General features: G+C 35.6%; 1 protein-coding gene across 2 annotated transcripts in view; it reads right to left on the bottom strand.

Moving 5' to 3' along the window:
- TMTC3 (transmembrane O-mannosyltransferase targeting cadherins 3) overlaps positions 1 to 20,735 on the bottom strand; it is a 49,474-nt gene that overhangs the window by 5,131 nt on the left and 23,608 nt on the right. For both annotated transcript variants that reach the window (XM_072401226.1, XM_072401227.1), the window contains 6 exons: positions 19,720 to 19,972; positions 19,015 to 19,163; positions 15,450 to 15,570; positions 14,172 to 14,283; positions 9,030 to 9,133; positions 6,999 to 7,168 (listed from right to left, as the gene is read on the bottom strand). In XM_072401226.1, coding sequence (XP_072257327.1) covers positions 6,999 to 7,168; positions 9,030 to 9,133; positions 14,172 to 14,283; positions 15,450 to 15,570; positions 19,015 to 19,163; positions 19,720 to 19,972 — 909 coding nt within the window. The remainder of the gene's footprint in view (positions 1 to 6,998; positions 7,169 to 9,029; positions 9,134 to 14,171; positions 14,284 to 15,449; positions 15,571 to 19,014; positions 19,164 to 19,719; positions 19,973 to 20,735) is intronic.

Below are 20,735 nucleotides of genomic sequence, written 5' to 3'. Positions count from 1 at the left end.
ATATATATATATATATATATATATATATATATATATATATATATATATTAATCATTTCTCTGGTGCATCAAAAGTTTTATTATGCTTAAGCAGAGTTTTTGCAAACTTGTCAATTTCTACATGCATGCTATCCAATAAAATAGCAGAGGATTTACAGCCCTTAGACTCCTGTTTTTCTTGGCTAATATGGATTGCATTGTATATTCTTCCCGAGCTTCCCGAAGATAAAGCATGTTATTCAACATGTTAAACCAATGGTAACCATTGTGTGAAACATAATAAACCAGTGAATCACAGGTGCTCAATTTCAATATGGGGCACTATTGGAATATACAATGTGATATAACAGAGGACTCAGCTTCAACTGATACTTAAGCAGAATGAAGAGGAGTATTCCATAGGAAAACTGTAACACAGAAAAATTCTTGCATGTGAAAATGGGAGGTGGTAAGTAGGGAATATGAAGTGATTGCAGGGGCCAATGCATAAAAGATAGGTTAAGTATTATGAAAAGCCTTGTAGGTGATTAGAGAGAAGATAGAGTTCTAGAATCAACAGAAAGACCTGGCAAAGACTGAAGACGGAGGTGTTCATGAAACGTTTGGTAGGAAAGATAAGTATGACAGCTGCATTCATAATGCCTGAAGCAATGCCAATTTAGTGTGTGGTAGTAAGCCTATTAGTACTGATAAGCACATTGATTTATATTTTCTGTGTTCTATTAGCAAAGTATGTGAAACATGCATTTCTGTTAAAACCCCATTATTTTATTTGAGCTTTGATAACACACTTTCACAGCAAAAAGTACAGAACTTACCACCACCAGAACTTAAAAAATTCAAATTGTACTCCATATCCGGGATTTGACATTAGGTATATAATAATTCCAAGGCTTGCTGTGGCCACAAATCTCTTCCTATGTAAACACTCAAGTGCCAGCTGGAAAGTTAACCTGGCTTCTATTGTTCACTATGGGAGCTGATCCTTTTTTCCAGCCAGTGCAAGCACAATAGAAAGCCACTTAAAGGGTTTCCATTTGAGGATGGGAGGTGGAAACAAAGCTGACTATGTACCTATAACTATATATAGCTACATGGATAAAAAGGTACGAGTCAACAGTTTGCAGTTTCACAATTGCAATGCTTCAAGCAGATTGTGTACAAAAAGTTTAAGCTACTTTTTTAATTTTCCAGAGGTTATAGTATACAATAACAAAAGCTCAAGAACAGACTTATGTGATACTTCCATTTGTATAACCTGCAAGTAAAACATCAACTGCAATGGTTGAAAACCTGTCTGCATCAGTTTTTATTACAGTTATTTTAGTACATTTCACAATGTGAAAAGCAGGTATTTTTTGCTTGAGTGAGTGGAACCTTAGAAATACTTAAGCACAGCCACTGTAGTTTTAAAAGAATGCAAACAGTAGAAGCCAGAATAAATGGGATGAATAAAAAAGTTTATTCTTAGAGAATTTAGCAGTGGATGACAAAATGTCCAAGTGCTCCTGCTGAGCCGGATCTTCCATGTGGAAACTCCACACTCACATGGATGATTGTTATAAAGCCACAGTGGGGATTTGTGGCTTTTGAGAAAACCCCCCAGTGGAACAATATGTGACGACATAATGATTACCCTGTAATGGAAGAGAGTTACTGTGAATATGTTTGTATTATTTCAGCATAGTAAATTATCACTAGTTCCCATTTCTCTTGAGAAAGCAGAAACGTGTTGAGTCAGTAGGGCTATGACTGACTAAATTGTTATAATACATTACAGGATTTTGTATGTGATTTTAATTGATGTAAATAAATGTGGTTTTATATAAGCTAGAATATGTATGTTCTTTTGTCCTTACAAAAATCCCTGGTTCAAAATCAACTACTATTAGTTTGTAATTGCATTGCACTAAAGGGATTTGCCAAATCTATTACTATCCTACAAGAGATTGATATATTCGCTTAGAGAAGAGGAAGGAAGAAATTTTAAGCATGTGAACATAAGAGATAGTACTTATTCGAACAATATGACATCTGCCTCAACAAAGTAGCAATACTTGTTCTCCAAATTAAGCTTCTCATAGCCAGCATATTTTGAGATTTAACTGTGGCCCCAGCAAATTAGCATCATGACTTTGTATAATTCTTTTAGGGGGAGGCATTCCTTTCCACTAAGCAACATAAACTATCTTGTTTTATTAGTCAGCCAAAAGCTGGCAGGCTGTCAGAACAATTCATGTAAGAAGGAAAATGGCCTTCTCCAAAAGTAAATAGGATGTCCTCTCTGTGTGTTTTTTTTCATAGCAGGCATGAAAATAGTATGTTGCAAATGGCGGTAAAACGTCTGCCAACGTCTGTTCTGTATCTAGCTGCATCCCACTAGTGGGATCCAATTTTAATGAAAATACTATTACTCAGAGTATTTCTAACTTAGGTTTACAGTATGAGCCAGATGCCAAAGTAATTATGCATTTATAGATTTTTCAGAAAAAATTAGGTGCACAGAAAAAAACTTTACAATGCACAACAGCTTTTCAGAATAGTACAGCTCACTAATTTTTACATTTACTACATTTTGGGCTGATGTAAATTTAGGAGGAAAATTATCCAGTTCACCATGTACAAGAGAATTATAGTTAATGTCTGGTATGCTACATACCTTGTTGCTAACTGTAACTTGCTTGGCATGCAAATCTTGAAGGCTAGGCTTGTTTGGAATAAAAGTGTTTTGTATGGGAAAATCACAAAATTGGATTTATTTTGAACTTCTCAGCAAATTTAGACAGTAAAAAACGTAATGCCACTCCTAAATATTTGAGCCATTACCTGGAAGCCAGCACAACTCAGATTGACAAATTAAAACTGTTAGATGAAGATAATAATTTAGAAAAATACAAAAACATACATACAAGGCTAATATATACATATATTAACTATATAATGTATGTGTTTGATTTATAGCTTTCATCTACAATTTTTAAAGTCACTTGTATCCCCTGCCCACCAGGTTTTACAAAGAAAACATGTGCATGGAAACAAGCTATATAAATCCATTATCTTTAAAAGCATGATACATCAAAAAATCAAAGGCAATTATGTCTAGACTTAGTCATCAATTTTTCATAGGTAATGTAAAAAATGTATTACATCTCTCTAGTTAAATACACAGGATATTGCTTAAAAGAAGACTTTCAGTACAGCCTAAAAATTTTTTTCTAAATGAAAAATAAAAAGCAGGGATCATTAAAAAAAGAATAAATCACAAGATTTAAAGAATTATGGATTAAAATGTTAAGTGAAGGCCCAGGTAGATTTTCTGAAAACTTAACTGACTATAAAACATGTTGACTATTTGTTCAAGACCAATTGGAATTTGCAGTGAGGGTCACAATAGCATTTTTCAAGTATATTCCAGCCCTTTCCTCTTTAGTTGTTCCTTTTGATAGTATGCATATCTTTTTATGGCAACTACAAATCAAGCTTTGGTTTGTATGCCAAGTAAACCTGTCAAGTGTAACCATGCATGAACATACATGCACTAAATGCTGGAAAATGGTGCGAAAGACTTAAATGTTGGAATTTTCTATACCATGTATGCCCCGTTTATGTATTGAAGTGCTCAGCCATCTACGCAAGCCACAATTGGCAAGACTGTTACATGTGATGTGGAAGTTTCTTGATCCACCTACTTTCATTGGACTATGTATATTAAAATTAAATTAATTATAGGGGCTTTGTATACTTGAGATTGAGTGAACACAAACTGCTGTATATGGTGCCTCTGTTTTAATTCTATGGCCATTACAGTAATTACATATTCAGAAGAAGAATTAAAAATGTAAAAATCTTTGGTATCTATATAGGATGATAAAGAGATAACCCCCATATTCCTATAATCCTTTAAAACCACTTCCTGTCCATTCTTTTTCCTTTTCATTTATCTTTGAGCAGCAATGTGGGTTATCTTCCCTGGTGCTGCCATCAGTTGAGGATACTCATCTATATACTATATAGTATTAAAGTAAAAATCTGAAATTGCAGCTCCTCTTTTTTTCTTTAAGCAGAAACAAAAAAGGTCAAGCAGACCTAAATTGAACTTTTAAATGTGGCAGCTGTTGCCAATGTATTTATATCCTTTCTAATTCTTTTGACGACCATAGCAACAGGTTTGCTTTAAAGCTTTCCTACCCTATCCCTTATTCCTATCAGAGCTTACACAGAACTTCTTTATTTCCTGCAGTAGAATAAAGGCAGATGAATGAAGGAAAGAGGAGTATTTGTTTTTAGAAGGGGAGGTGGAAGCAACCATCTCCATTGGCTCTACATAAGCAAGTGCCTAGAGTTTGCTACAAGCAACCTGGACAAAAATGAAGCAAAATGTGTGCTAATATGTGTAAAAATAAATAAAAGATGCATTTTTTTTTTATAGATGTGTGAATCAAGCCTTAGTCTACACAGCCCTATTTGCATTAGCAAGAAAATTATGGTGGGTGGAATGAAACCTTCCTGAACTAGTACTGAAACCAGGAAACCATGCATTTTCAGAAAGAAGAAAGCCCACAGTGCAACAGATAGTGGCAGAGTATGCCAAACTAGCATGACAAAATCCTGCCAAGATGGTTGATGAAAGACAACATATGAGAGTTGTTAGGCAGACTCAACATATACAGGGTATAGGTATTGCACTCAGCAGCCATTATATGGCTTATATCTGGTGTAGGAAAAAAAACAACCTGAAACATGGTCACCTTCCACCTTATTTCTAAGATCTAGACAGATTAGAATTATAAAAAGACCAAAGAATAATTTTATCCTAAAAGGTCTTTTAGTAAGTGTTAAGCATCGGGGAGAATATGTAATGAATTTTAATGGGAAGTTTAGGAGCGCATATTAGATTTCAACATTCTTTACCTTTGAGAACTCGTTTCCATCTATATGTAGTATTTTTTTTAATTCTTTTTATTAGCAACTCATCATACAGATAACAGTTTGCAAAAACAACACTGTGAGAGATAAACACTACAGAATGACCAGTGCTTTTACAACACAGTTCACATTAATAATAAAAAACAAGAAAACAGAAAAAAAAGTAAAAAGATAATGGGGGAGAAGACTACAGCAATAAAGAAGGGGATAGAGAGAGAAAGGAAGGGTGAGCAGGCATCAGAAAATTATATAAAATTAACATTATTTAACAGCATCAATGAACCTTTTCTACAATTATTTCCACCTTTGGAGGGAGGGAATCCATTCACATCCTGAGCAATGCCCTTCTTGCCACCAGAAGACATGCGGTAATCCATTCCCTCCACCCTCTACCTGTGACCACATCTGGGTTTGTGTCCCAACTACCAAATAAACATAGAACTGGGTATGAGGGAATAAAATACTTTGTGTGAAAACTTTGTAGGATTCTCATCCAAAACCCTTTGACTAGTGGGCACGTTCACAAGCGCTAAACTAATGTTGCCGAAGGCTGTTTACATTTGGGGCAGCTAAAGTTTGGTGAAGTACCCGAGTCTGACCCTTCTCTGGGTCTAAATACCTTATATGCGCGATGGAAAAGCTTGAAATGGGTCTCTCCTCACTGCTCATTCACCATAGCTGAACGCACTGTTTGATATCCTTGAAATATTTTGTCAGTAACATCTGTAAGGTTCCTCACCCAATCTACCTACATTAGTAGATGCTAAAGGGTTATTAAAATACTCTTGAATTACCTTATAATTATCAGAGCTAGATGGGGAAGGAAGCACCAGCAGATTGTCAAATCGATTGTGGTTAAGCGCCTATTGTACATGGTGTACAAGGGATTTAAAAAATGGGCAACTTGAAGGTAGAGAAATGGATGAGTGGGAGTCCCTGAGGAGGATATCTGCGGACTTCCCTGTAAGTCATATAGCGAGCTATATCCGGTTGGTAGAAATCACCCGCCGATAATAGACCTATTTTTTTTCCATTTTTTCAAGATTGGTTGAGTATTCTCATGGGGAAACATTGGATTTCCGCATACTGGTAGATTTCTAGCTAAATGATACCCCCCCATCTTTTTTTCTCAGTTCCCTCCATGCCAGTATAGTATCCCTGACCAGAATATTTTCTTTTAGATGAGGAGGAAGTGAGGAAAATTTACAATGAAATAGGGCCTTGAGATCCCACAGGTATACCAAAGCTCTATCCAATCCGTAATTGGACGAGTGGGACTGTCCCCTGATCCAGTCAATAACATGTCTAGTAAGGCAGGCTATATTATAGGCATGTATATTAGGTAGATTTACAACTTCCAAAAGCACAGGTAACTGATGTTTCTTCAGAGACACACGAGGGTGGTTACCCTGCTAAAAAAACCTAAGAACAGCTTTGTTTATGGTAAGTATGTCTGGGCGTCTCAGGAGCAACGTTATCGTCTGCAAAGGGTAAAGGAGCTTGGAAACTGACATCTTGACCAATTGCATCCTCCCAAATAAGGAGAGGGGCAAATTGTGCCAGAGTTCCAGCTCCCTTTGTATTTTAGTTAACAGTGAAGGATAGTTTACACCATAGATGGAGGAAGGTAATTTACCAATTTTTATTCCCAAATATGTGATATGGTCTCTCGGTATAAGAAATTGGGTAGTTTTAGACCAGGGTGTCTTCCTGTGATTAATCAGAGGGAGGATCTCACTCTTTTTCACATTTATTTTCAAACCCGAGCAACATTCGTAGGATGAAAAAAAACACATTTGTTTTTAAACACAGCACCATATAATATATGTGCTCTGTCGATGAATTATACATTTCTAAATGTGTACCATCTAAAAGTATGGCAGTCTTACCAATAGGTGTGATCACATCCTCAAAGAGCTCACACAGTTCAGAACAGCTTGGGTCATATTACTTATTGAGTGGGTGCCCCTAAAACTTATTATATTCTTGATATTTATACGCTGTAAAAGTGGAAAAACACACCATCAAAGTCTACAAATAAAAAAGAAAGTTTGGATTACTTGATCACCTTACCTGCTAATATAGGCCTGTTTGAAATCTGGTCTCATACTTATGGCTTGTCTGTATAACTGATCTGCCTCTTCCAGCCTTGACTCATTAGCCCGGATCAAGTTTGCAAGATTTATGTACACGTTCAGATGATTAGGTGCAACACGTGCGGCATACTTTTTTCCGGGTATTACCTTTTTTAAAAGAAAGTGATACAGTAATAAAAAAATAAGAACTATGCCAAAACATTACAGAAAACTGATAACTCTTGCTCTCCTAACAAACTAAGCTGACATATCAAGGCAGCTCCATCTGTGCCCTGCAGGACACCTGTGCAAGCTCCATCTAAAGCCATGAGCCATCACAAACATATGCTCCCAGTTTTTTTTCATTAGACTGCAGTGATTTATAGGTAGAAGGCATGTTTGTTTGGTGTTAACAGACATTCAATAACTACTCCCATGGGTACTTAGAGCATTCTTCTTTTTCATTCTAGATGCTTTGAAAATGTGTTGATCTAAAATAGACAGCCTTTAAAGGGAATAGGCCAACATGATAATACCACTGGGACACCATTCTTGTAACTAAGTTAGGCAACTACAGTAGGGGATATGAAGAGAGTCAACAGGTGCATAGGCATAGTGATTAAACAAACAAATTAACATTAAATTATTACACTGAAGGGATATAAAATGAATACTCTTTGGGTTTTTGAAAGGACAGGAATTTATTAAATATCTTCAATTACTTATACCTGAATATATTCACAATGACATTACTTAGCAATTTCATCCTATTGGGTCATGGAAAGGGGTAGAAGGGATCTGTCAGTGACTGTACTGAAGCAGAAACTCACATACTCCACAAACATTTATATTATACGGGGTATAAAAGGACTAATAAAAGAAGTATATTTCCCAGGATGAAATTATTTAAAAAAACAGTTGTTTTATGTTTTGCTTTTTCAATGCAAGAAAAGATTATCAGTCCAATAAACTTTTTATGTCTTTAAAAGATTGGCAGAACAGACGCATTCTTTATAGAGCAAACATTCTCAGTAGAGGTAACAATGTATACACAGCTTTTTGAGAAACATCCATTTCTTAGGGTTCCAGTGCAGTACATTGGGCTTAAACACAGTAAACAAGTGCTCATAAAACATTTAGGCAATTGAAAGCAAAGCTGCCAGGTACTTGTTAAAGAATACTATTTTTATTGATGAATGTAATTGTAACATGTGATAAGGTAAACCAACAATAGTGGAATATCTATATAATAGTTTGCTGTGTAAATGTTGAAACACTTGCACAAAAAAACCTTTATGCAAGTATTTTTTTTATTTGCAAAAAGGCTATTTTTATTTAGTTAACCTGTTTTTCATGAGCAAATTTAACATTCTTTTGAATGAAAATGTGACATTTGTTTGGTTGAAATTAATGTTCTTGAAAGGTTGTAAGGAGAGATGGACCAACATACAGGGAACTGCACAAAAAAATAGATTATATATCCTTTAATGAGGCATGCTCCTATTAAATGTTGGTTGCAACAAGCTCATCTGACTTTTACCTTGGTACCTAGCTGAAAACCAATTTTTACATTGACTGCTATTCATCTTCCTTCAGCTCTGTACAACATTAAACCTAGTAAAAAAAATCTGCAGTTTAAAGTACAGGATATATCGAAATCTGTATGTTTAATAATAGTTTTGTCATTTTAAAAGAGAGATAATCACAGATGTGTCACCCTATAACAAGAAGGACTTTCATGTAATGTATGTTTTAATGAAAGTTAGGTAACACTGAAATTGCAGCAATAAAAGCATAAAATGAAATTTAGAAAAAAAGAGTTTTTTCTTGTTTTTCCCCTTGCTATTGCATACCCTGGTTCTCTTCCTGCCCTCTTTAGAAAGTCTGAAACCCTAATTAAACTCATGTTTGTAAAGTATCAATAAATGAAATAAAAGACTGATAACTGAAATGCAAATATATTAGCTTTGGAGCTTGAAGATTGAACTGAGCAAAAAAATTTCCAGCATAGGCATCAACAATATTTTACCTGGGGCATAAGGGACTTTGCTATTAAATATGACTGTTCAGCTTCTTTACTTCTGTTTAGATTTTTGTATGTTCTTCCCACATTCATATGTGCACCTATATCATCTAAAAAGAAAAACCAGTTACAAAACTCCAATTAACAAATATTTTATATGCAAGACATCTTTTCTATTAAGATTATTAAATATGGTTAAGACACTATAACTGGGTATGTAAACATAAAAACTCTTTGAGAAATGTTTTGTACAGCAGAGATTGCAGTTAAAGTTCAATACTAAAAGCTGACTCCCAATTAAGAGCTTACACTGAAATTGTAGCATATAGCACTACAGCATGCATTCAAGCTTCACTTGGCCATTTTCCATTCAAAGGCCTTATGAGACCAAGCTGATGAACTATCCATTTCTCTCTGAATAAACATTTATTTTTTGCTGCCTTTTAATATTCTGTTTTTGACCCACACTGACCTGTTGTTGCTTGTGACTAACCACTGACCCTCCTTTGTTCCTAGACATGTTAGTGCCTGCTGTCTTGTACCCTGTTGCTACGTCTTGTATCTTGTTGCCAAATTGTTATTAACTGTTCCCAATCATGCTTCAGGCTACCACCTATGCCTAACTGCTCCTGTACCTGCCTGTTGCTTACCTTGCTCGCAAAGTCCAACTCTATCTCTATAGTTCCTCGGTCGTGGTGGTGCACAAAAACTCAGAGGTATCTGAACTGTTACAGAAAAACATTTTGCTAAAACGAGTGCTTCATCCTGTGCTGATGCTCATTGGGAACCACTGTACTAAGCAGTTCAATCAAAATTAATGAGCTACAATACAAGACAGTATGGCGAGGGTTGCATTTTTGTGCAGGGTTATGTATATTAAATGGTATGTGATACACTACAATACATGTGAATTTTAAAGACGTGTTGAGGGGCCAATCATAATAAATGGCAGTGAATTTTGTAATATGGGTTAGCATGTTACCATATGCAATGTGGTGTGGATGGGCCCCAAGTTACAGAGCGTTATATTAGGCAGTGCATAAAGGAAAAAATCTGGTCATTCAGTATATTCAGGTAGTTAGCTGACCACATTTTTATAATATATATATATATATATATATAAAAATATAGCACAGTTCTGAAAAGTTAAATAAATAGACATAATTTCAATCTGTAAGGAATTAATGGCTACAGCTAGACTAAATGAACTATACATTTATGTGTGGAGGAAAATTTCAAAACTGTTATAAATTAGTTCAGAGTTCTGGCTTGAATGATAAATCAGGAGGGGACAAATCCCTGCCAAGAACAATAATGTTAATCTAAAAGAATATGGGGCTAAATGTATAGAAGACTATTTTTCAATGCATTATTTGGAAAAGCAATACTGTGTAAACTGTCAGCATGTTTTTACTTTAGTTTATCCATTATTTGGGGTCTTCAGTTCACAGGCAACCTCGGGATTTAGAACAAACCACAGGCTTGGACATGGCATTAGTCACAGTCTGTTTGTTTTGGGTGCTACACATTGAAATGCATCCAAACATTTTATTTATAGGTCAAGAGTTGAGAAGCTGAATTGACAAAAAGGCTGATAAGACATGACATCAAAGTCTTTAGATTTCATGTTTAGCAAGATTAAAAACACAGCTACTTTATTATGTTTAGTTTAAAAGCTGCTACTTTTTCAGGAAATACAGTATAAAGGCTATTTAAAAAAATATGTTGAGAACAGGATTCTTTAGCATCCAAGATCTATAAAGGACGTAAAGTGCAGAGTGATAAAAAGATAAAGGGGCAAAGAACTGGGGAGAATTTGTTTATATTGCAGAAATCTAAGCTGTAATGGAAAATCCTAGCAGGATGATGGTAAAGTACTACAAAACATTTACCACTGTAAAAAAGTTCATGAAATTCATTTTTATCACATAGCTTTTCCCGAGATGGTCTATCTTCTTTATTCTTGGAAAATGTTTTTAAGTCAGAAAATTACAATGTTGATATATAAAAACATGCCTGTACCTAACCCTCCAGGACTGAAGTTAGACATCCCTGATATATGTGTATTCACAAAATTACAAGCCAATGGTTTTCAGGCACTAATGAAGCAAACATTGTTTTACAAATGCTTTATATGGTTTATTTAATTCTTTCCTTCCTTATTTTATGACCCTTGAGACGTAATTAATATTTTTTCTGTTATGCATATGATTTGTACCAGAGGCAGGTAAACAGACTTTTGAAATGGAGTATTGCAATTTTTTGGAAACAAAAACCTCTATAGAAATCCTTTTGTATTTTAAAACTTGCCTGGTTTAAGATACCTGGGAAAAAATGCCTCAGAAATTTCTGTCTAGACTGAAACATACAAGCACATGCATTCACCAACTGATATAACGATGGAAAGTATGCTTAAAAAGTTAAGTTTTGAATTGGATCACAGATCTGCAGATAGTTTGTATACGAGGAGGTGCTGAGAAGTTCCTGGCTTTGCCCCCTTCCAGATGAAATAGAAAAATGAGTGTGGGGGGATATGACAGCCTAATATCTTAGTATGTACCTGTGCAAATATCAGGTCTTTGAGATTCTTAATACTGTTTTTTCTTTTATTAGGAAGCTGTGATGGCAGAGGCTCAGGCAAGTTTCACATCGTTGGATTTACAGGCCGTCATGAAGTTTTTGTTTCTTCAGGGAAAGGAAGGACACTTCTCCCCCAGTGTTTTTGACATCTCAGTGTGAATATCTTTTGGCGACTTTTCCTTGAGAAACAAAAACTTCATGACGGCCCGTAACTCCAACGACGTAAAACATGCTACGTGCACGTACCACTGATTCTCACTAAAAGAAAAAACAGTTTTTAGAATTGCAAAGACCTGATATTTGCACAGTTACATACTAAGATATTAGGCTGTCATATGCCCCCACACTCATTTTTCTATTTCATCTTGAAGCAGGCAAAGCCAGGAACTTCTCAGCTCCCCCTCGTATACTGTCCATGTTTGTACTCAAACATTCCAAAAACATACTGGTAGGTTATCCTGCCTTCTCCTAAATTGGCCTTATTATAAATTAATAGCATAACTATGGTCTTGGCACTGGATTGTGAGCATCTCTCAAAAAAATACAATAAAATTGCTAATAAATGTTTTGAGAAGAACTAGCTGGTGGTCTTTTAGGCACATGTTCTATGAACTTGTGTGTATAATTATATACTGGTGAATACAATAGATTAACTGGGACTTTACCAGGAAATTTGAAAACCATTATTTTAAAATTCTTATTTGGAAACAGAAAAACTAACTTAATTCTGTTTGCATTTGCAAAAAAAAATTTAGGTTTAGGGCAATTTGATACTGGGAGTTCAGCTTGATACATTATGGCTGAATAACTTTGCAACCTTGAAACTTGTAAAAACTGTAATAACACCTATGTCTGTTGAACAAGCAAAATAATGGTAACCATTATTTTGTTAAATTATAACAATTATCCTGAACGGCTTAGCGGAAGTAACAATGAAAGATAAGTTTTCATGCATACATAACAGTACTTATAGTGCTCTGGATCCTAGATATTATGGTCAGGATTGTTGTGATCTTGCATGTTTTCAAACATAGAAGCTAAGTATAAACAAAATACATGACAGACAAAAAGCCTGGGTTTTCAACATGGCAAAGTTAGTATTAAGTATTAAGGAACAGCAACACGTGTGCTGTCAATCCTGTGAGTAATAATCATAATATAGTGCACTTCAACATAAAAATAAATTTAGGTAACCCCCTATCAATTCAATTTGGGGAAGTGCCTGTTCACCAGACAAACAACTGCCTATGAGGATGGTATCCCAAAGCGTTTTCAGGGGATGCATAGAGACCGTTACCAAGACTGTACAACAAAAACATAGTAATGCATCATAGGAATATATACTTCATTACTCATCATGTTTGCAGATATGTTCATGTTCATAAAAAATGCTTACTAAGCTAATTCTAATAAAAAACACTAATATGCATTTATTATGCAAACATATTTGGGAAAGAGACTGCACTATATTGTGATCGTTACTCACCTGATTGACGCCACACAGGTTGCTGTGCCTTAATGCTGGAATACAATTCTGACTTTGCCACGTTGAAACCCAGGCTTTTTGTGTGTCTATTATTTTGTTTATGCATTTTTCTGGGTGAGGCAATACTACTCAAAATAAGAAGGGGTACTTCTTTCCCATTTTATTTATTTGTATTGAAGCTAAGTAGATGGTAAATAGATGGCAGCTCCAGATGTAACAAAAGGGCTTCTTTGGAAAGTGGTTTTCGCATGCACAAATATAATGAGCTGTAGTCACAGGACAATATACACTCACCAGTCACTTTTTTTTTTTTTTTTGAACATTTGTTCAACTGCTTGGTAATGCAAATATTAATCAGCCAAATATATGACAACAACTCAATACATTAAGCATTAGGACATTGTCAGGATTAGAAAGGGTAAGAAAGGAGTTTGTCCCATTATTTCAGAAACTGCTAATCTACAAGGATTTTTATGCTCATCAATCAAACAGGCAAAGAAGATATTTCTGCTGCAACATTTGAATGGTAGGGTCAGAATCTGGGGTCAAAAAGATGAAATCATGAATTTGCCTTCTTTGAAAGGTTCAGGCTGAAGGTAGCATAACGGTGTGGGGGACATTTTCCTTGGTACACCTTAAACCCCTAAATACCAAATGATCATTGTTTAAATGACACAACCTACCTTAGAATTGTTGCTGACCATGTCTATCCCTTTGTGAATGCAGTGTATCCAACTTCTAATGGCTATTTCTAGCAGGACATACCTTTGCCTGCAAAATCTTACATCCAAAGATCTATCAAGCCACATTCATGTGATAGAATTTAGTATGATAGAGGTGTGGATCAAGGGCAAGTCTAGGTACAGCAGGAGAGAGAAATATTTTGCGAAAATCTGCTAAAACAGAGGATATATGCTTGTATATAGTCGCAAAATGGGCCCTTGCCCGTTTTAAATTACATAGTGTTTAAATTTGCCTAGAAGCAGCAGATATAGTCACATGCTAATCAGAAAAGTATAGATTTAACATGCTATGTGTATAAAGATACAGACTGAAGTGATGTTGTAGAATATAGTCCCTACCTGGTTGCACATGTGTGGCTTGCTTAAAGAACCTGAGGGCCTTTACATAATTTTTTTCATTTTCCAGCGCATGGCCAACATTATTCCAAAGTTTTGCATTATTTTTATTTACCTATATTTAGAAATCAACAAAAAGAAAAAAAAACAATTTTTCAAGTTTCAAAAAGCACAAAGTTTGCTAAAGATCAGACACAGAGGTAAACACATTGTTCAAAGTGTACCTACACACATCCACTTTATTACCATACTAGATATAATAAACTGTGTTAAAATGTTTTCAGCTGAGTAGGGAGAATCTGTAGGCGGGTAGTCAAAAAAAGTGGACAGGGCAGCACACAACAAGTTGTGATCAGCTTTTACTGCCATAACAATCCAGTAATCCCTTTAATTCAGCTTTCTACTGGCCTCCAATACTTTGTTCCAATCTGCTAATGCCCACCCTCTTAGTATTATATTCCAACTGTCCAGTGCCCCTGTATTGTGACCCAACTTTTCCGTAACCACCAAAAAAACAGCCAGGTGGTTACTGAAAAGTGCTCGGGGGTGATCCCTTCTAAAAGGGGCTGGAGGGAACACTGATAAACATTTAACACATATTCAAATTGGGCTGGTGTGCTTGATACTTTAGGTCAGCTTTTTTTTTTTTTTAATAATGTATTTAAAGCTGAACTTGAGCCTTACATTCATTGTCCTCCCTTGTAATAAAATTGCCAACTTTTATTTCCCTGGACACAGTCAACCTTTCACAGGGTTTACAAGAAGCTACAGAATGTCAGAGAGAGCATGTTTCTTTCTGGCTGATGGCCGATTTCCAGGCTGATGGACACCTTGCATCATCAAGCCCTTCTGTCTCTGTCCACCCTTTTGATTCCAAGGATTTCAGGAATTTTACCTGTAATGGTCTAGAATAACATATGGGCATTATCTAGGGTGGTATGCAATAAGCAGGGCAATAAGGTAAAAAAGTTTTTTTAACAATATCATTAGCATGTTGATGAGAAGGAAAAGGAGGAATCAGAGAAGGTTAATATTAGCAGTTGAAGCTCCAAGTCATAAATGTAGACAAAACAAAAAGCAACACAACATAGTTGACACATTACATAAAATAGCTGACCTTTTTTCTTACGTCAGTTACAAATTTCATCTCAAATGTAATACCCATTACTGAGAATTGAAATTTACTAAACTCCAAATAGGACAAGTGCAATGAATAGTTTCTGGTGCCACCAAAATTACAGAGCTATTTAAATCTTGGATGCTGTAGAAGAAATAATTTACCTTTAAAGCAGACATAAACAAAGTATATTCCGATTCCCAGTCCCAGTTCCTGTTGAATGTTTTCACAGCATGAGTGAAGAGCACCAGAGCTAAAAATATCCAAGATAGCTTTTTCAATCCACTGGAAACAAGGAAATACACAAATAAATGAAGGTACAAAATGTGGCACCACGTTTCTTAATACCACACAAGTAGATCAATATGTGTTTTTGCGAATGAACACTATGCCAAGTGTTGCTCAGATCTATAGAGCAATGTTATTATAAACCGGTATTGCGAAAATATATTACACAATGCACGCCAATTAGATAAAGTTATTTCTATATTATTATGGTGAGAAACAGACAAACCTATGGGGAATTGTGTAATCAAAATCACAATATTGACTCTGATCTACTTTTTAACAGATCAATCCAAAGTGTCTTGGAGTCATTGTCTGTTTTTAGAGTTACAATGCTAATAGAAAGTAAAAAAAAAAAAAAAGGTTAACATACAAATAAGTTTATCAACTTATCAACCATGCTGGTTTAAAAGGCATGCATAGTGCATTCCTTAACTACCACAGAAATGACCACAGGCCCAACAGCAGGAACATCATACCGCAAAACCTATGGCCCATCTTTTGTGTGCCAAGCTTTTGTTCCCTTATTTTAATTTATCCAAAGCTAAGATATGTTGGTATTGAATGTGATCTGTTTATCATAAGCAACCTAATATCTAGCAGGATTATTTCAAAACTAAAGTGCACAGTATATTCCATTGTTCTATCTACTTTAAGCAAATCACAGCACAAGAGGCCTGATCAACCTTTTTATCAATAATTGTATGTCTATGGTGACAGACAACACCCAGAGGCCACCAGTTTTTTGGATGGAAGTGGGTGGGTGAGAGGGTGTATAATCAAGCTGGTTGAGCATTTAAAAGAATGTTTCCTGAACACTACTATTCTCTCTGAAGATAAACAAAACTAGCTGCACAGTTTTATTCCCTTTCTTCTCTCTTTCCTGTATACAGACACAAATTTGGAAAAGCAACAGAAAACAGAAACCTGCAGCCATTTAGCATTTGAACTCCTAGCACCCAGCACACTGATTTTGCCCTGTGTTTTTGGGAAAAAAAAAAGAAATCAAAACCATGTTTTTGCAGCAGTGTCCTAAAAGTCATTCCACCCACCAGATCCTAAAACCTTTTTGGAATCTTAAGGGTGGGAGCTGTCAGGTCTCAACCATAACCACCTGCAATTACTAAGCTCTCTTCTGGGTTACAAGGTTTTTTTTCCTATTAAAAGGAAATTTAACATGAGAGGTGAGACTCTATGATAGCTGGGAGAAAGCTGGTAACTTCAGTCCACAAGAATGGAAAACTCCAAAAAGTATGTATAAATTATTGACCTATATTACACACAAGAAATGTAATTATTTTTTATTTGAAAAGAAACTTTCCATTTTAATTTTCAAAAGCTGCACTTTTTTTGACAAAAATAACAGCTTGAATCTGGAATCTGTGCAATTGTCATCCTTTTAGATCAGCTGCTAAGGAAAATCAATATTTAAAACGGACCCCCAGATTTTTGACTTGCTGGAACAACACTTGCAATTACTGTGCAGTAATGTTATACTTTATTCAAAGTCTGTGTACATATTAAACATAAAACATAATCCCTAGGTAACAAAGTACAAAACATAGAAACCATGGTTCCAATCTGTTTAGGATCATTCACGGCCACACCTTTAACACCCAGCGATAGAACTAAAGTTAGGTTCTAAAGATAAATAACAGAAAATAAAAAAGCTCAATTGGGCACAATGTAATATATTTATCAGTGGGACACAGATATCTGGCCTGCGAGGTTAACAGCACTGTTACATTCAGTATTCTTCATTCAAGCTTATTAATTCTTAATCTAGAAAGGAAATTAGTTTATACTATCTATATCGTTATAATACAAAACAGGCAGGATGTAATATTGTTCTTTAGACCCAAATTACACTGAGATAACTGATTTATATTAATTAGGATTTGAAAGTTCTATACACACACAACAGTACAGATTCAATTTGTTGGTCTATATGAGACAGCTGGTCTGGAGGAAACGGAGTTTGTCTGCTGAACATTTTTTATCCTTTTCACCCAATGACCGGTAATTTGTCCACATAAATGTCTATGGTTACTTTTTTTTTTCTTTTACTAAAATATCTATTAAACGTTTTGCAACAAGTTGCTTCTAGTAAAATATGTTACCAAAAGGTCATTCATAGGTATTAATTATCTTGTATCGCAGATAATAGAAATTAAAGGGCTGTGCTGTATATTTGTAAGCAGAGCCCACAAAGCTAGGCTAAGTTACCATGGCTTCTGGCTGTTCATTACTATTAAAAGTCAAAAGGAATATAATAAAAGTAGGCTGAAGCATGTGCCACCAGTAAATTAACATCAACAACCTAACCTAAAGCTAGATGGTATTACTGTGGCTATAGAACTGTACAAAATATTGTGGCACATGCCTGTCCTTCGGGAGTACTATCACGTAAAAAAACTTAACGTATAAAACATATCTAGAGGGTTAAATGGATTCAGCAGAATGACTCTGCCCCAGGCTTAATTCATAGTTGCATTCAGTACGAAGGTTTGACATTCAGCAGTTATGCTCTCTATCCAAGGTAAGATCCATTCAGTAAAGGGTTTCTCTCTGCCCCAAGTTTTTTTTTTTTTCATAGCTAGATCTGTCCAGCCAATACACTGTCCCAGGCAAGATCTAGTCAGTAGGTGGGTTTAGCTCTGCCCGGGCTAGATTTATTTAGCCAATAGGGACAGTTTTGCCACAAGCTAAATCTACTCATCGGGATTGTTCAGCTTTGGTCCATTTTAAATCACCAGAAGGGTTCAGCTTTGCCATATGCTAGGTAGGTTCAGAACAGGTTTGTTTGGCTTTGCCTCATGCTAGATCTACTCAGCAGGTGGATTCAGTTTGCCCAACCTTAGATCTGTTCAGTAGGTTGGTGGTCCAATACTAGATCAATTCAGGAAGAGACCATGGTCTAATAGACCAAATAAGTGGCTAGGCCCTGTCCACTAAACCACTGTATTTACAACAATTATTTACTGCAATGAACTTTAAATATATCAGCAATAATTTAGGCAACATGGTTTTGATGAACTGTACAACTGTAAATGTATATTTAATAGCAAAACTGTATACCATTAATTTGTGTCACATACATTAAAACAAGTCTAAATGAATGTTTGCTAAAGAAAACATGTTTTCCTCAATTCACACGTTCATAAATGGTACTTATATCATGAAAAGCTGGGCAAGTTACAAGTCATGCAGGAACAGTATAACATACAGGTGCTGTAACCCTGTAAAACACAATAGCCGGAAATGTAAGCACCAGGAGAACTGTGTCATATAATGTAAATAAAGGAAACATTTAAGACCGATATTTCATATCAAGCCTATCTCATGATAGTAAACAAATCTACTAATCTTTTTATAAGGAAGTGTGTTCAGAAGAGATTTAAGGCACACTGGTATAGCCATTAGAACAGAACACATTTTGCTCACCTTTTACTTGCTAATTTCTTCCAGCCATGTGCAACAAGCATGCAGAACCCCATACTAGGAACATATAATACTCTCTCTGCGACCACAAAGCCGACAGGGAAAAAGATGTTGGAGGCAGGTATGAAAGGCAAAACCAGCAGACACAATCCCTAAGAAAAAGAGGAACCAAAATGTGAAATCTGTTTGAGGAAAGTATAAGAAAAAACATAGAACTTTAAAACATCACATTAGATTTGTATGTAAATGTATACAGGGAAAACCAACTGATTTACTACACTTAAAAGCAGAACATTATTTCTATTTTAGGCTTTGTTCAACGCTACTTGGAACTTGCAAATAACTTTATTTCCAATATGTTCAGAATGGCTTCATAAGTGTGGCCATATATTTTGATTCTACAGTGCTACACACATTATTGGATTGTAACACTTTACCGGTACCAGACATAAGTGCCAAGGAAAAGAAATAATACGTGTACTCATACTGTGCCAGAAAAAAGGATCCACTGCAAAACTGTGTGTATGAATTGGGCTAAACAGAGTGAACTAAATAGAAACCTAACCTATTATTAATACATTTGGGATTTTGTTTTTCAGTTTACCTTCACACTTCACCCTGCAGACCTACAACAGGATCAAAGAACATGCATTTGGTAATATTTAGGGAGAAGCAAACATGAACAGTTACACCATAGAGAAAACTTACCATAAGTACAGTCTTGGATGAATCACCTGAGTATCTAATACTGAAAACCACCAAAGAGCCAAGGAGAATAAAAAATATTAGGGTAGCCAAGTTCCTGATATCCATGAAACTTTCAACCAATGGAATAGTTCCCATTGTCCAATCACAGCACAGTTCGGATGGATTTAGGAGAAGCCAAGCATTCACAGGAAGTAGGTAATTAAACGTTAACTGTCTTGCAGGTGTTGAGCTGACAGCAGCTGGGTTATCAAACCTAAAAAAAAAACAACACAATAGTCTTTGCTTTGATATATCATGTTACTGGATATCAACAAGAGCACAGATGAAGCTGAAAATGTTCTTTTACTGTGGGGCATAGATCAGTCCTGTAAGCACTGGAATTGTATCTGTCACAGTTTAAAGTGAAAAAAAAAGGCATAAATAGTTTAAAATGATATAATCCTGAAGACAACATATAGACATACTATATAGTGTTCCTCCCAGCCCCCTTTAGCTGGGTGCACCACTGGCTTAATGAAACAACTCAGATGCAGTTGAACTGCAGACTTTCAGCTTTAATTCAGTGGGTTGTACAAAAAGATTGCATAAAAATGTGAGGAACTAAAGCCTTTTTTTTTTAACACAATCACATCATTTCAGGGGCTTAAAAGTAGTTGGACAATTGACCCAAAGGCTACTTCACGGGCTGGTTTGGGCAATTCCTTTGTTATGTCATTATCAATTAAGCAGATAAAAGGCCTGGAGTTGATTTGAGAGGGGGTGCTTGTATGTAGAAGATTTTTGCTGTGAACAGACAACATGCAGTCAAAGGAGCTCTCCATGCAGGTGAAACAAGCCATCCTTAAGCTGCAAAAACAGAAAAAAACCATCTGAAAAATTGCTAAAATATTAGGAGTGGCAAAATCTACAGTTTGGTACATCATGAGAAAGAAACAAAGCACCGGTGAATTCAGCAACGCCAAAAGACCTAGACGTCCACGGAAGACAACAGTGGTAGATGATCACAGAATCATTTC

The sequence above is a fragment of the Pyxicephalus adspersus genome, chromosome 2 (genome assembly GCF_032062135.1).
Source record: "Pyxicephalus adspersus chromosome 2, UCB_Pads_2.0, whole genome shotgun sequence".
NCBI classification, from domain to species: domain Eukaryota; kingdom Metazoa; phylum Chordata; class Amphibia; order Anura; family Pyxicephalidae; genus Pyxicephalus; species Pyxicephalus adspersus.
Note: the sequence above shows the minus strand (reverse complement) of the source record. Positions and strands in the feature narration are given on the sequence as shown.